General features: G+C 39.1%; 1 protein-coding gene across 5 annotated transcripts in view; it reads left to right on the forward strand.

The window, feature by feature from the left end:
- SERAC1 (serine active site containing 1) overlaps positions 1-3915 on the forward strand; it is a 61685-nt gene extending 57770 nt beyond the window's left edge. For 4 of the 5 annotated variants that reach the window (XM_033234939.1, XM_033234938.1, XM_033234940.1 and 1 more), the window contains one exon: positions 1921-2057. In XM_033234939.1, the coding sequence (XP_033090830.1) occupies positions 1921-2057 (137 nt within the window). Of the gene's footprint in view, positions 1-1920 lie in introns of all 5 variants that reach the window. The other variant, XM_033234937.1, reaches the window with a different exon arrangement.
- The last annotated feature ends 11918 nt before the right edge of the window (positions 3916-15833 follow it).

Consider the following 15833-nt stretch of genomic DNA (forward strand, 5'->3'; position numbering starts at 1 on the left):
ACTTGTTGGCTGTTAGATGCTTAATTGTACCTAGCATTTACTTGTAAATAGCAATTTTTATATCCAGGTTCTCAGTTTTAGGAGATAGTTTTTGAAGATCTAGATTTGAATTCTTTTATTCTTTTCAGCAATAGATTAAAATTTCTCTGTAAACATATAACCTGGGCATTACCTCTCCCTGCACTTTATATAACTGATCAGATGAGAAGGGTTAATTGGCTAACTCTAAGTTAGGTATCAACAGTGAACTCCATTGTAGTAAAGAAAGAAACAAAGCTCTTCTATCGGCTAGATTGAAAGGGGCATTTATTTAATAGACTTATATTTACATGCAGAACCCTTAAGAAAATCAGCTTAAAGTATGGAAGCTTTCATAAATAGAAGATCCATGGGGAACAGTAAAGCTCCAGAAATATTCCAATGGGAAAAACTAGTGTTGAAATACAGTCTCTTCATGATCCTGGGGTTGAGGGAAATGGCCAATGCCGGCTCTCTAGTGTCATATAATGTATTACAGCCCAGATCTTAAATGTTTTCATAGACTCCTCTATTACTCCGTACATAGTAGATATCCCGTACATTTCACCACCTGAATTGCTTTTGCCTCATCTGGCCACGTTTTCAGCTTGCCTGTTATCTCTGGGAACCCCTTTCTTACCGCCTCTGAGGCTGGCTTAGGTGCTGTTCTGGTGGTGACCAGCCACACTGTGGGTCCTTCAAGCTAGGGACAGCATGCATCTGGAGTGCTTGCCAGATGGTTCTTTTGTCTACATAATGAGTTTTGTCCTAACTTCATTATATGCTATCTAAATAAAATGAAAAATGTCATACTTTGTAGTAGAACTGAAAAATTTTACCTTAAAGTAACATGCTATAGGGTAAGGAGTTACTGTTTAGTAGTTGAAGAACTTGAGGAGTTCCAAAGAACAGCTGCCAGATGTTTTTAAAAAGGACTTTGGAAGCTTGAAGCAACAGCCAAGTTTTTTGTTTTTGTTTTTAAGAGACAGGGTCTCACTTTGTCATCCAGGCTGGAGTTCAGTGGTACGATCATAGCTCATTGCAGCGTCGAACTCCTGGGCTCAAGCGATCCTCCCACTTCAGCCTTCTGAGTAGTTGGGACCACAGGTGCACACCACCACACCTGTCTAATTTTAAAATTTTGTGTATAGATGGGGTATTGCTGTGTTGCCTAGGCTGATCTCAAATTCCTGACCTCAAGCAGTCCTCCTGCGTTGGCCTCCCAAAGTGCTGGGATTACTGGTGTGAGCCACTGTGCTTGGCCCAAAAGGAAAGTTAATATCATGGACCAGCTGCTTGGAGTGGCATAGCCTTGTCCTAATTCTGTCACCAAGAGGCTCTTCTTCCTTTATAACTACCACCTGCATTCCTCACCTAGGTGGCCTCACTAGTACCTCTTATCACTTCCGTGTAGGGGGACTTTGCTAGACTGAAATATCTCAAGCACTAAATCATTTTTACCCTGAAAGTGATCATTGCGGTTTAGGTATAGAATGGATCCCATGTGAAACATTCCCATTCATTTCACCAGGACAAAGGAGCTTACTAGGAAGTTTATAACAGAAACTCTGAAGTAAGTTAGTAATAACCTGCAGGTGTAAGAAGGTTTTGAAGATGCTAGTGCTCAGTCTCTGCTTGCTCTGAAATAAGGAAGTAGGCCAGAACACATACGAAAAGTTTACGGAAAGCATAAAATTATGGTTATGCTGACTGAGAATCCATTCCTGCATGTTTCATCAAATGTAGTTTAGCTACAATCAAACTTCAGGTTCCTTTATCTTTAAAGAATCCCTTGTCACAACCAAAGCAATATCTGCAACTATCCATTTGGCCCCTTTCAGTATTGTCAAGGGGAAAGCTTATATTTTTACTTAGGTTTATTGACTTTTTTGTTTTCTTCAGATTTAGGCATTGGAGATCTAATTCCCGTGGATGTTAACCATTTGAACATTTGTAAGCCAAAGAAAAAGGATGCTTTTTTGTACCAGCGTACTTTACAATTCATCCGTGAAACTTTAGCCAAAGACCTTGAAAACTAACAAACAGTTGTCCTCTTCCAATTTTCATATGTGAATTCAGTGCAAGAAACTTGGTGTTCTGTTTCTCCTTTTAAGCTCTAAGCAATCATGTAAACATAGTGATCATAGCTTCAACATGGTCTGGCATGTGTTGCAGACTACAGAACATTGTTCTCCCTTCAAGTGCTGTAAAGCATCAACCCGGCAGTGGCAGGCACAGAAGGAAAGGCTGGATTGGGCTCCTTTGGCGTAAAGAAGTCCCTGTGTGCTGCTTTATGGTTTGCGGTGTTGGGCCTGGTGACTGGAGCAAAGCTGCTGTGAGACAGTGCCCTTTCCCGTCTGTGACTTTCCAGGCGCGTGCAGGAGGGGCACAGCAGGTTCTGAGGGGAGAGCTACCACTAACTCAACTCACCATAAAAATGCCATTAAGAGAGTACCTAAAATGGAGAGAAGAATGAACTAGAACATTAAAGACTCTTTTACTTCTGTGTATTGATTTGCTGTACATTTTAAAAATGTGTCAGTTTTTTAAAGTTTGAGTTTTTAGCTTTCAGTTCTACATTTTATCTGACACATTATTACTGGTGTTAACTTCGTTAGACCTATTGTCATGTCTGGGTCAGTTCCTTGTATCTCTTTTCATATTGCTGAGAACAAATCTTTTTCTTTTTTAGAGAAATTCTAGCTTATAATAATTCTTTCCAGACTGTAGTTGCCTATGCTTGGAATTGGTCCTAGATAAGGATAAAGTAGCTAATCCATTATTGATCACAGTATGAAATAAAACTATTCTAAGCCATTAAATGAATTAGCAATTCTTAGTATCAAGATTCTCAGATTCTCTTTAACTAAAGTAAACCTTTCTTCCCTGCTCATTTGGAAGTGATATTAATTGACCTCTATAGCATGCAAGAAGTAGGAAATCGTGTTTTTTTCTTTAGAGTAAAGCATTATTGAGATAATTTACATACCATAAGATTCACTCTATTAAATTTTACAATTCTTTTTTGTTGTTGTTTAGAGACAGGGTCTCACTCTGTTGCCCAAGCTGGAGTGCAGTGGCATGATCATGGCTCACTGTAACCTCAAACTCCTGGGCTCAAGAGATCCTTTTGCTTCAGCCTCCCAAGCAGCTAGGACTCCAGGTGCATGCCACCATACCCGGCTAATTAAAAAACAAAACAATACTTTTTTATAGAGACAGGGTCTCACTGTGTTGCCCAGGTCTCAAACTCCTGGTCTCAAGCCACCCTCCTGCCTTGGCCTCTCAAAGTGCTGTGATTATAGGCCAGAGTCACTGTTCCCAGCCTCAGTTCACTGGTTTTTAGTATATAGTTCGCTGAGTTGTGCACCATCATTGCTATCTAATTTCAGGATATTTCATCATCCCCAAAAGAACCCCATGCCCATGAGCAGTCAGTTCCCACCTCTGCTTTCCCCAGTCTGCGGTAAACACTAATCTCTTTTCTGTTTCTATGGATTTAGGGATTTTATGTAAATGGAATTGTACAATATGTGGCCCTCTCTGCATTCCATTAGCATGTTTTCAAGGTTCATTCATGATATAGCATGTATCAGTACTTCCTTTTTATGGCCAAAATTACTCCATTGTGTTATATGCCATGTTTATCCAATCAGCTGATGGACATCTAGGTTTTGTTCATTTTTTGTCTGTGATAAATAATGCTACCATGATCATTTGTGTACAAATTTTTGTGTGGATAGATGTTTTTGATTTTCTTCGGTGGAATTGCTGGTCAAATGGTAAGTCTACGCTTAAATTTTGAAGATGGTAGACTTTTGTAGAATGAGATAGTCAAAGCTAAAACTGGAGTACAGTATCTGAAGGTAAATGGCTCATCAATAAACCCTATCAGCATCTGATTGTTTCATTATACAACAATCTAGCAAAACCCACTTATTTATTGCTGTATGTAGATATAGCAAATATGACAGTTGCTAACAACAAATGTACTATCTAATGTGATAACATGGGAAGAAGGGGTAGATATGTTTAGTACCTTTTTTTTTGAGATGGAGTCTTGCTCTGTTGCCCAGGCTGGAGCACAGTGGCACGATGTCAGCTCACTGCACCCTCCACCTCCCAGGTTCAAGCGATTCTCCTGCCTCAGCCTCCCGAGTAGCTGGGACTACAGCCACGCACCACCACGCCCAGCTAATTTTTGTATTTTAGTAGAAACGAGGTTTCACCATGTTGGCCAGGATGGTCTCGATCTCTCGACCTTGTGATCCACCCGCCTCGGCCTCCCATAATGCTGCGATTACAGGCGTGAGCCATCGCACTTGGCCCTGTTTAGCACATTTTCTTGTTCTGCTTTCTGTGAGCCGTGGCAGATAAACCACAGTTGAAACAACTGTTCGTTAATTCAGAGTAATGGAATAGAAACCCTGTTTCTTAAATTTTTAATAGAACGAATACAGCTGTGCTTTAAAAAATACGATGTGGAAGAGATATCCAATATATTCCTAACTAAATTAGAGTAGTTTTCCAAGAGAGCCACTTACCTTTTCTTTTTATTCCGTCTGTGAAATGGAGGGTCCACCTTCCATTTATCAGGCAGGTAGGGGTCTGGGTAAAATTATACATAAGCAAGGTTAAAAGAAATGGCATAGCACATAAACAACACAGTAAAGCAAAATAAGTACAGATAGTCGCTGGCTTAATGATGGGTCAACTTACAATTCATTCAGTTCACAATGGGTTTATCAGAGTGTTTTTTCTTTTTTTTTTTTTTGAGACGGAGTCTCACTCTGTCACCCAGGCTGGAGTGCAGTGGCGTGATCTCCGCTCACTGCAAGCTTTGCCTCCAGGGTTCATGCCATTCTCCTGCCTCAGCCTCCCGAGTAGCTAGGACTACAGGCACCCACCACCATGCCCAGCTAATTTTTTTGTATTTTTGGTAGAGACGGAATAGTTTCACTGAGTTAGCCAGGATGGTCTCCATCTCCTGACCTCATGATCCACCCACTTCGGCCTCCCAAAGTGCTGGGATTACAGGCGTGAGCCACCGCGCCCGGCCTATCAGAGTGTTAAATGCATTTTTGACTCACAGTGGGTTTATGGGGATGCAGCCCCATCATAAGGAGCATCTGTATAAAATGATGGCTGAAGGTGCAATTCCAAAAGGAAATACAATCCCTGAACAACAACAAAAAAGTGATGAAGGAACAGGTGGAAACCACTTGAAAATCAAATCAGCACAATTACAGAAGTAGAAACAGCACATTAAAGAACAGACATGGGGCTGAGTATGGTGGCTCATGCCTGTAGTCCCAGCACTTTGGGAGGCCAAGGTGGGCAGATCATGAGGTCAGGAGATCGAGACCATCCTAACCAACATGGTGAAACCCCGTCTCTACTGAAATTAAAAAAAAAAAAAAATTTGGTGTGGTGGTGCGTACCTGGAATCCCAGCAACTTGGGAGGCTGAGGCAGGGGAATCGCTTGAACCCAGGAGGCAGAGGTTGCAGTGAGCTGAGATTGCGCCACTGTACTCCAAGCCTGGGTGACAGAGCAAGACTCTGTCTCAAAAAAAAAAGAAATGGATGAAAATTCTATTAATAGAGAGGTGGCTGGATGGATATGGAACCACAATAGATGCAGAAGCAAAATAAAATAATTAGAAGATAATAGGTAAGCTATTCAATTGTAAAGGCAATAGACAGGCATTGTGAACATCACCTCAAGGAATAGGGACCTATGTGCCTTTCCTGAAAAATTTGCTTCTTAATTAAATCCAGACATTCAAAAAAAAGAATGAAAATAGCACACTTTAAAATGCAAACGAAAACCCTAAAAACAAAAACACTTATGTTAGAAAACAGTAATGTTGGAGAGAAAGAATTGTGTGCCCAGCTAAGTTGCCCTTGAAATGGGTACAAAGGTAATGGACTGGCATGTTCAAACCTTCAAGAACTTGGGGAATACTGTGCAGTTCTAGTTTACCTTAGCTTAAAGTAAATTAAGTTTATTAGATAATGACATATAGTATGCCATCATACTATATGTCATTAATATTAAACAATTTACTATATGACATAGCATTCTGTCATCTAGTAAATATTAAACATTAAATACATATGTATTCTAGAATATATATTTAATATATTTAATAACCTACATTTAAGAAACACGTTTTATATATATATTCTAGAAACCTCTGTGTATATGTATAGTAAAATCCGAGACACTATAATATATAATACACATAGATTTCTAAAGTAATGTTTATGATTACTTCTGGATAGATTTTGGGTGAACTTTTAACTTAATACTTTAATGCTTAATTTTATGAGTATTTGTTACTTTTTTCTTTTCTTTCTTTTTTTTTTGAGACAGAGTCTCACTCTTACGCAAGCTGGAGTGCAGTGGCGTGAGCTCGGCTTGCTGCAACCTCTGCCTCCCTGGTACAAGCGATGCTCCTGCTTCAGCCTCCCAAGTAGCTGGGATTAAAGGCGCCTGCCACCCACACCCAGCTAATTTTTGTATTTTTAGTAGAGATGGGGGATTTCACTATGTTGGCCAGGCTGGTTTTGAACTCCTGACCTCAAGTGATCCACCTGCCTCAGTTTCCCAAAGTGCTGGGATTGTAGGCGTGAGCCACTGCGCCCAGCTGAGCATTTGTTACTTTGATACACAATTTATTCTAAAAAGAAAGCTCTATAAAAGTCAAAATCCAAATAATAGCCACTGTGCTTATTGATCAAGTTATTGCAACATAAACTGGAATATTAGTGAAAAAGATATCTTAAAAAATAATAGGCCGGGCACGGTGGCTCAAGCCTGTAATCGCAGCACTTTGGGAGGCTGAGATGGGTGGATCACGAGGTCAGGAGATCGAGACCATCCTGGCTAACAAAAATAAAAAAAATAATAAAAAAATAATAAAATAATAAATAAAATAAATAATAAAAAAAAATAATAACAGGCTTCTGCTTTCAGTAATGGCAGGATAGATCATTTGGATCTAATCTCCCAGTGAGGACAATTAAAGAATCTAGAGGAAATTTTTTTTTTTTTTTGAGATGGAGTCTCATTCTGTTGCCCAGGCTGAAGTGCAGTGGCGCCATCTCGGCTCACTGCAAGCTCCGCTTCCTGGGTTCACAACATTCTCCTGCCTCAGCCTCCCGATTAGCTGGGACTACAGGCACCCGCCACCACGCCCGGCTAATTTTTTTTGTATTTTTAGTAGAGACGGGCTCTTACCGTGTTAGCCAGGATAGTCTTGATCCCCTGACCTCGTGATCCGCCCGCCTCAGCCTCCCAAAGTGCTGGGATTACAGGCGTGAGCCACCACTCCCGGCTGACAAAATGTTTTTTAATTGATCAAAGAGCTACAAAGAAAATAATGATTTATTGGCCAAAGTAGTATTATCATCATTATGAGACGGAGTCTTGCTCTGTCGCCCAGGCTGGAGTACACAATCTTGGCTCACTGCAACCTCTGCCTCCCGGGTTCAAGCCGTTCTTCTGCTTCAGCCTCCTGAGTAGCTGGGATCATAGGTGTGTGCTACCACGCCCTGCTGATTTTTGTATTTTTAGTAGAGACAGGGTTTCACCATGTTGGCCAGGCTGGTCTTGAACTCCTGACCTCAGGTGATCTGCCCACATTGGCCTCCCAAAGTGCTGGGGTTACAGGTGTGAGCCACTGCCTGGCCCATTATTTTATCTATAGATATAGAGTCCAGGAGGCTGGGCGTGGTGGCTTATGCCTGTAGTTCCAGCACTTTGGGAGGCTGAGGAGAGTGGATCACCTGAGGTCAGAAGTTCAAGACCAGCCTGGCCAACATGGTGAAACCCCGTCTCTTTACTCAAAATACAAAAATCAGCCAGGCGTGGTGGTGGGTTCTTGTAATCCCAGCTACTTGGGAGGCTGACGTGGGAGAATCCCTCGAACTCAGGAGGTGGAGGTTGCAGTGAGCTGAGATCATGCAGCATGGGTGACAGAGCAAGACTTCATCTCAAAAAAAAAAAAGTCCAGGAAAAGGCAACAAACTGAAGAGGAGACCAGCAAGCAGAACTACATTGGCTTGAGGCAAGGGTGCCACTCACATATTTGGCAACCTCAGTATGCAGACAATTACAAAAAAAAGAAAGTTCCCTGTGGGCAGATAATATTTGTTTATTTATTTATTTGAGACAAGGTCTCTGTCACCCAGGCTGGAGTGCAGTGGCGCAATCACAGCTCAGCAGATAATTTTTAAAAGGCCTTTCCTCTTCCAGCATATGGCTTGGGATATAGAGCAGGGATCTGTATTTCTGACCCCACTTAACTTCTTTAGTTGAGTCTCTTTGTACAAGGTCCCACTTTGAAGTCATTTGCAGAGCCAAAAGCAGCAACCAAGAAATGGAGCTATGGTTCTGGCAAATTCCCAAAGTAAGAGGGACAGAAGTTAAAGACCAGGGCTTGCCAAGGGAGTCGGATAGTCCCAAATACATTAAGCTGGGACTGCAGAGGGCTGTATACACAAAGTAAGGATGACCTAGAAGGAAATATACTGTGCTCGTGACTTTGGGTAATTCAAGGAATCCCAAGCCCACCACTTGAGTTAAGAGGATTCCAGACTGGGAGTGTCTCCAGGCATCTGACCAAAGCAAATTAGGAGGATATATTCACCCCAGCCTTTAAATTATTCCTACAAATAGTTTTTCAAATGCCATATCAGTGAATAAAGATAACCAGGCATACAAGGAAATAAGATACCATGAATGAGAACAGCAGCAGAACAGATCCCTGTGCCAAATAAATAAATAAATAAACAAAACTTGAGATATTGGAACTATTAGACACAGATGATTAAACAACTATGCTTAGCATGTTTTTTTTTTTTTTAAAACACAAGGTTGAAATATCTTCATAAACAGGCTTATATAATGACTTAGGTTTTAGAAAGTCTGAAATAGATTTGACTTAGAATAGAAATAGATTCTAGACAAGGAACTAGTTGAAATTAGATTACACCTGAAGAAAGTTTGTGAACTGGAAGGTCAGAAAGAGAAAGTATTCAGAACGTAGTACAGAGAAACTAAAGGTAGAAAATATGGAAGAGAGACTAAGGACATAGACAAGTAAAAAGATAAGAAAGTCTGCCATAAGGTTAGAGTAGCAGAAGGACAGAGAGAGTGTCTTAGAGGCAGTATTTGAAGAGATAGTGTTTGAGAAGTTTCCAGAACTGATGAAAGACACTTATCCACAGACTGAAGAAGTTAATCCAAAACAGAGGATATAAAAATAAATCTGCATCTATACAGAGAATAGGGACACTGCAGAAAAGCCAAGACAAGAGGAAGAACTTAAAAGTAGTTAGAGAAAAAAGTGTAAAGAACAACAGTTAAAACTGCTGCTGTTGAGAAGTCATCAGTCAATGGAAGCCGGAAGACATTGGAAAGATATTATCAATGTGCTAAAAGAAAACCACTTCCAATCTAGAATTATACATCCAGTAAAAATCATGAACACCTAAAATGTTAAGGTGAAATAGACATTTTATATAAAGCAAAAGAGTTTACTGCCAGCCGACCTTCATTAATGGAAGGCAGAAGGCAAATGATCCAGCCAGAGGCACTGGAATTCAAGAAAGAATGCAGAGTGAAAAAAGAGGTAACTACTAGGAAAAATTAAATAAAAATTTTATAAAACAATGTATCAAGTGGGTGTTAAAATATGTAAAATTAAAATGCACAGCAACTATAGCGTATAAGTTGGGGGTGAATAAATGGAGTTAAAATGCTGCAAGGTTGTTGCATTATTCACGAGAAAGGTAAAACAATAATGATTATCACTAGACTTTGAGAATTTAATGATATGTCTTGTTTCTAAGATAACCAATAATAGACAAAAAATAGTGTATAATGAATTCCGAACTAGGAGAGGAGAAAAAGGGGAATAAATAAAAATCTTAAGGCACAAACAGAGGGGAAAAGAAAGAAGGAACAGATGGTACTAAGAGAAAGCACAAAATGGCATGGCAAATTAAAACCCAAATATAGTAATGATTGCATTAAATGTAAATGAACTAAATGCCCCAGTTAAAAAAGAGTATGTCAGACTGGATAAGAAATAACACCCTACTGTATGTTTATGAGACCCATCTGACACATTGGCTACAGAAAGGCTCAAAATAAAAAAGATGGAAAAAGACGTCACATAAACACCAAAAGAAAGCTGGTGTAGCTATCAGAACACTTCAGGGCAAGAATAATTATTATTAGAGAAAAAGAGGGTTACTTCATGGTGATAAAAGATTAAATTCAGGCCAGGTGTGGTGGCTCAAGCCTGTAATCCCACCGCTTTGGGAGGCCAAGGCCGGCGGATCACTTGAGGTCGGGAGTTTGAGACCAGTCTGACTAACATGGCGAAACCCCATCTCTACTAAAAATACAAAAATTTTACTGAAAATACAAAAATTCTACTAAAATTACAGGCATGGTGGCGGGCACCTGTATTCCCAGCTACTTGGGAGGCTGAGGCGGGAGAATTGCTTGAACATGGGAGGTGGAGGTTGCAGTGAGCTGAGATCATGCCACTGCACTCCAGCCTGGGCGACAAAGCTAGATTCCACCTCAAAACAAATAAAAATACAAAAATCAGCCAGTCCTGGTGGCATGTGCTTGTGATCCCAGCTACTTGGGAGGCTGAGGCAGGAGAATCACTTGAACCTGGGAGACGGAGGTTGCAGTGAGCCAAGATCGAGCCACACTGCACTCCAGCCTAGACAACAGAGTGAGACTCTGTCTCAAAAAAACAAAACAAAAAAGATTAAATTCACTAGGAAAATGGTAAATTTTAATTTTGTATGAATGTGAGTACATGACATAAAAATTATATACTATAAAAATGGAGAAAACTACAAAAAGAAACAGATGCTACAGGAGATTTTTAACACACCTCTCTTGACCTGCTGGAATATTTAGAGCCCTATACTGTATCCAAGGAATAGAGAATATATATTCTTTTCACATTTGACCATATGAGCTCATATGGTCAAATGAGCTCAGCATCTCAACAAGTTAGAAAAATGAACAGTGAAATAAAACCAAGGAAAATAGATGGAAGAATTTTAAAAGAACATAAATTAATGAAATAGAAAAAAACAAAATAGAACCTCAGCAAAACTAGAAGCTGATTATTTGGAAAGACTAATAGTTGACAAACCATTAGACCAATCAAGTGAAAAGAGGCACAAATTGCCGATATTAGGAACGAAGAGGAAGTACCACTACCGTGCACACATTAAAAGATAAGAGGATATTAAGAAATAATTTCAGGCCAATATTATTACATTTTTAATAGAAAACTCCAAGGAAAATACAGCTTACCCAAGTTGCCCATGAAGTAGAAAACTTTTTTTTCACAGTTCTGAAACTTATTTATTAACTTAATTCTGTATCATGGACATCTTTTCTATGTGAACAGGAATGAGCAAGAATGGGAATTATCTTATTCTTTTTTTTTTTTTATACTTTAAGTTCTAGGGTACATGTGCACGACGTGCAGGTTTCTTGCATTTGTATACATGTGCCATGTTGGTGTGCTGCTTTTATAGTCTGATTCCTATAAAAGGAATAGAATAAGTGGTTTTAAAATCTCACAAACTATAGGCCCAAGTGAATTCAATGTACTATTCCTTACTGGTCAGCAAGGACTAGCCATATTTATTACTTTGAGATTATCAGTATAATCTTATTGCTGAAAATCATCAGAGAACATTTATGACCTATATTTTATATATTAAAATTAGCTTAGAACAAACCTAGACAGAACTAGACTAGTGAGTGCTACTGAAAGTTTAAGGAGGAAATAGTTCCAATATTATCAAGTTTTCCCAGTTAATAGAAAAGAGTGTAGTCCCCAGCTCATTTTATGAGGTTAACAAAACTCTGATATCAAAACCATTCAAGGACAATATAAAAAAGGGAGAGTTACAAGCCGTTCTCACTTATGGATGTAGCTGCAAAAATCCCAAGCAAAAATATTGACAAATTAAAGTCAGCAATATTTAAGAGGATAAAATAATCTGCCCAAGTTGGAGTTACACAATGCATGCAAGGTTTGCTTAGCACTGAAAAATTGATCAATGTAATTCACCATATTAAACAACAGGAAAAATCATAATCATTGCAATACACACAAAATATCTGATAAAATTCAACCACTATTCATGCAAAAGATAAATTTAGCAAGCCAGGAAGAGCATTTTCTCAATAAAGGATATTTAAAGAAAAAAACAACAATAAACATCATACTTAGTGGTAATAATATTAACATCTTCCCTCTGAGAACAGGAATAACACAAGAATGCCTACCAGCAGCATTTTTAACATCGTACTAAATGTCCTAGCCAACTCTGTAAGACACAAAGATACAAGGATGAGAAAGGAGTAAACAAAATTCATTGTTTGCTGATATGATTATTTACATAGAAAATCCAAAAGAATCCACAGATGCCATGTTTTGTCAATTCCAAGACACATTTTATAATATTTGAACATCTCTGTAATTGGGCTGCATCTTGCAATACATGCTGAGTCATAATTTAGTTGGAAGCCTTAAGAATGATGTTACATAAATGGTGTATCTGATAATTGATAGTATACTAGGTGTATCAAAATACAGTAAATTGTTAGAATTTTGAGAGTTTGGCAAGGGTGCTGATGCATTCAATACAAAAAGTCTATATGTATACTAGTAAAAAATAGCAAATGAATTTTAAAATAAGAATTACTGTCTGTTAGATATAATAATGACATTAAGGTTATGAAAGAAAATGTTGGAGAGAGACATGTTGAAAGTACTAAGGAGTCAAGTATAATAGCAGAATTGCTTTAAAATATTTCAGCAAAGGAAAAATATATAAAGCAAATATAGCAAAGTGTTATTACTGTTAAATCCCAGATAACAGATACGCGAGGGTCCAGACTATTCCCTCTGATTTCATGTATGTCCGAAACTTTTTATAACAAGTTAAAAACTAAGACACATCAAGGAAAACCTTAAATGAAGAGATGTGCTGGGTTCCTGGACTGAAGACTCAATACTGTAAAGCTGTCTATTCTATTCCATGCAATCCCAAAAATTCCAACAGGTTTTTAAAAAATGGAACTTGAATTGATTTTAAAATTGATATAGGCCGGGCACGGTGGCTCACGCCTGTAATCCCAGCACTTTGGGAGGCCGAGGCAGGCAGATCACGAAGTCAGGAGATCAAGACCATCCTGGCTAACACGGTGAAACCCCGTCTGTACTAAAAATACAAAAAATTAGCCGGGCGTGGTGGCGGGTGCCTGTAGTCCCAGCTACTCGGGAGGCTGAGGCAGGAGAGTGGCGTGAACCTGGGAGGCAGAGTTTGCAGTGAGTTGAGATCGCGCCACTGCATTCCAGCCTGGGCGACAGAGTGAGACAATGTCTCAAAAAAAAAAAAAAAAAAAAAAAAAAGATAAAAATACAAAGTCTCAAAAATAGCCAAAATACTCTTAAAGAAAAAGGATATGGTGGGAGTGCTTATCAGATATCAAAGTTAAATGAAATAAGACAATGTTGTATTGGCACACAGACAGACAAGCAGGTCAATGGCACAGAACTCGGAGAGCTCAGAGGGTCTACATGTTCTGGAACAGCTGCATGAGCTGTTCAGGGAAACCTCTCCCCCAGAAAGACATCTATTAAACTGCTCAAAATTAGCCAAAGCAATCATTCAGTGTCTCTAGAGATTGACCAAAAGGCTTATGACAAATTGCGAAACATCTATTCAGCAAGATTTAAGGAATCTTGGTAGGAGCAAGGTGAGGGCATCACTTTGGAACTAGAAGTAGAGCCTTCACCATCCCCCACAGATCTGCCTTGCACAAAGACCTGTTCCAGCAGGTAGAGTGTAATTGACAGCAAATCAATTTCTCTCTCTCTCTCTCTCACACACACACACAATTTTGTACCCTATGCTTAAAAAAAAATTATATTGATGAAACCACGTCACAAATCAATTCTGCACATGGCCACATCGAACGTTAACACATTTTTAAAAGTAGATGGTTTTCTAGGTCATAGTCTCAGATCACAGGCCAATAAAATTAGGGGTAAGCAATTTAAAATGCCAACAAAATCCCCCCAAAACAAAACAAAAAAAAATTAACTAATTGGAAATTATACAGTCTCCTAAACAACCAATGGATCAAAGAGAAAATAATGACAAATTACAATCTAGCAATTAATGACAAGGAGAAAATTCATCCAAAATGCATAGGGTGCAGTTAAAGCCAAAATCAAAGGAAAATGTTTAACTTTAATTAAATATCTTTATTATTAACTATGAAAGACTAAAAATAAAAAACCCAGTTCTACTATTAAGATTAGGAAAGGAACAAAATTCAAAGTGCAAAACAGATCCAAGTTAATGTTAAAATTAATGAAAGATATTTTAAAAAAAACAAAGAAAAAATATATTTTTAGATAGTCTCACTCTGTCACCCAGGCTGGAGTGCAGTGGCGCAATCTTGGCTTACTGCAGCCTCTGCCTCCTGGGTTCGAGCGATTCTTATGCCTCAGCCTCCCAAGTAGCTGCGATTACAGGTGTGCACCACTACGCCCGGCTAATTTTTGTATTTATAGTAGAGATAGGTTTTTCCCATATTTGGCCAGGCTGGTCTTGAACTCCTGAACTCAAATGATCTGCCTGCCTCGGCCTCCCAAAATGCTAAGATTACAGGTGTGAGTGACTGCATTGGCCAAATATTTTTAAACACAATACAGAAGGAGCTGACGATGGTGGCTCACACCCGTAGTCCCAGCCCTTTGGGAGGCCAAGGCGGGAGGATTGCTTGAGGCCAGGAGTTCGAGACCAGCCTGGGCAACATGGTAAAACCCTCTCTCTACAAAAAATACAAAAAACTAGCCAGGCATGGTGGCACGCCCCTATAGTTTCAGCTACTTAGGACCTGAAGTGGGAGGATCACTTGAGTCCAGAAGGTCAAGGCTACAGTGAGCTATGATCATGCTACTGCACTCCAGCCTGTGTGACAGGCTGAGATCCTGTCTCTAAAAAGAAAAGAAAACAATAGAAATATAAATCCCAAAGCTGTTATTTGAAAACGTCAATAAAATTGAATAATCCCTCGAGAAACCTAATTCAGGAAGCAAGAGCAATGGTTTATTACTTAACAAATGGTCCTCGTACAAACATCCCTCAGGAAAAAGGTGTTGGGCTCACTTCATACCATTTCTAAACTATATTCCAGATGCTTTGAAGAGTTGCCATTAGCCAGGCAAAGCCTATAACTTTAACCATTCTACCACACAGATTTATTCAGATATTTCTACAACCAACTTCTTCTATTATACACAGAATGAAATCCTAAACTATAAGGTCCTCTGAAATCATCTTTCCCATTGGCTAACATCCTTCCTCTTAATCAACTCTGTTACCTTTCAACAGAATTGAAAGGTAATCCTCCTTTCTGTTCTGCAAAAGACAATGTCAAGAGAATGAAAAGGCAAGCCACAGATTCAGAGAAAATATTTACAAAAGATGTATCTGATAAAGGACTGTTATCCAAAAGGTATGAAGAACACTTAAAACTCAACAGTAAGAAAATGAACTTTATCCATTTAAAAACCGGACCAAATATATGAACAGATACCTCACCAAAGAAGACACACAGATGGCAAACATACAAGATGTTCAATATCATGTCATTAAGAAACCACAAATTAAGACAAGACACTACTACATACCTGTTAGAATGGCCAAAATCCCAAAACACTGTCAGCACTAGATGCTGGTG

The sequence above is a fragment of the Trachypithecus francoisi genome, unplaced genomic scaffold (genome assembly GCF_009764315.1).
Source record: "Trachypithecus francoisi isolate TF-2019V2 unplaced genomic scaffold, Tfra_2.0 Lachesis_group15, whole genome shotgun sequence".
NCBI lineage: Eukaryota > Metazoa > Chordata > Mammalia > Primates > Cercopithecidae > Trachypithecus > Trachypithecus francoisi.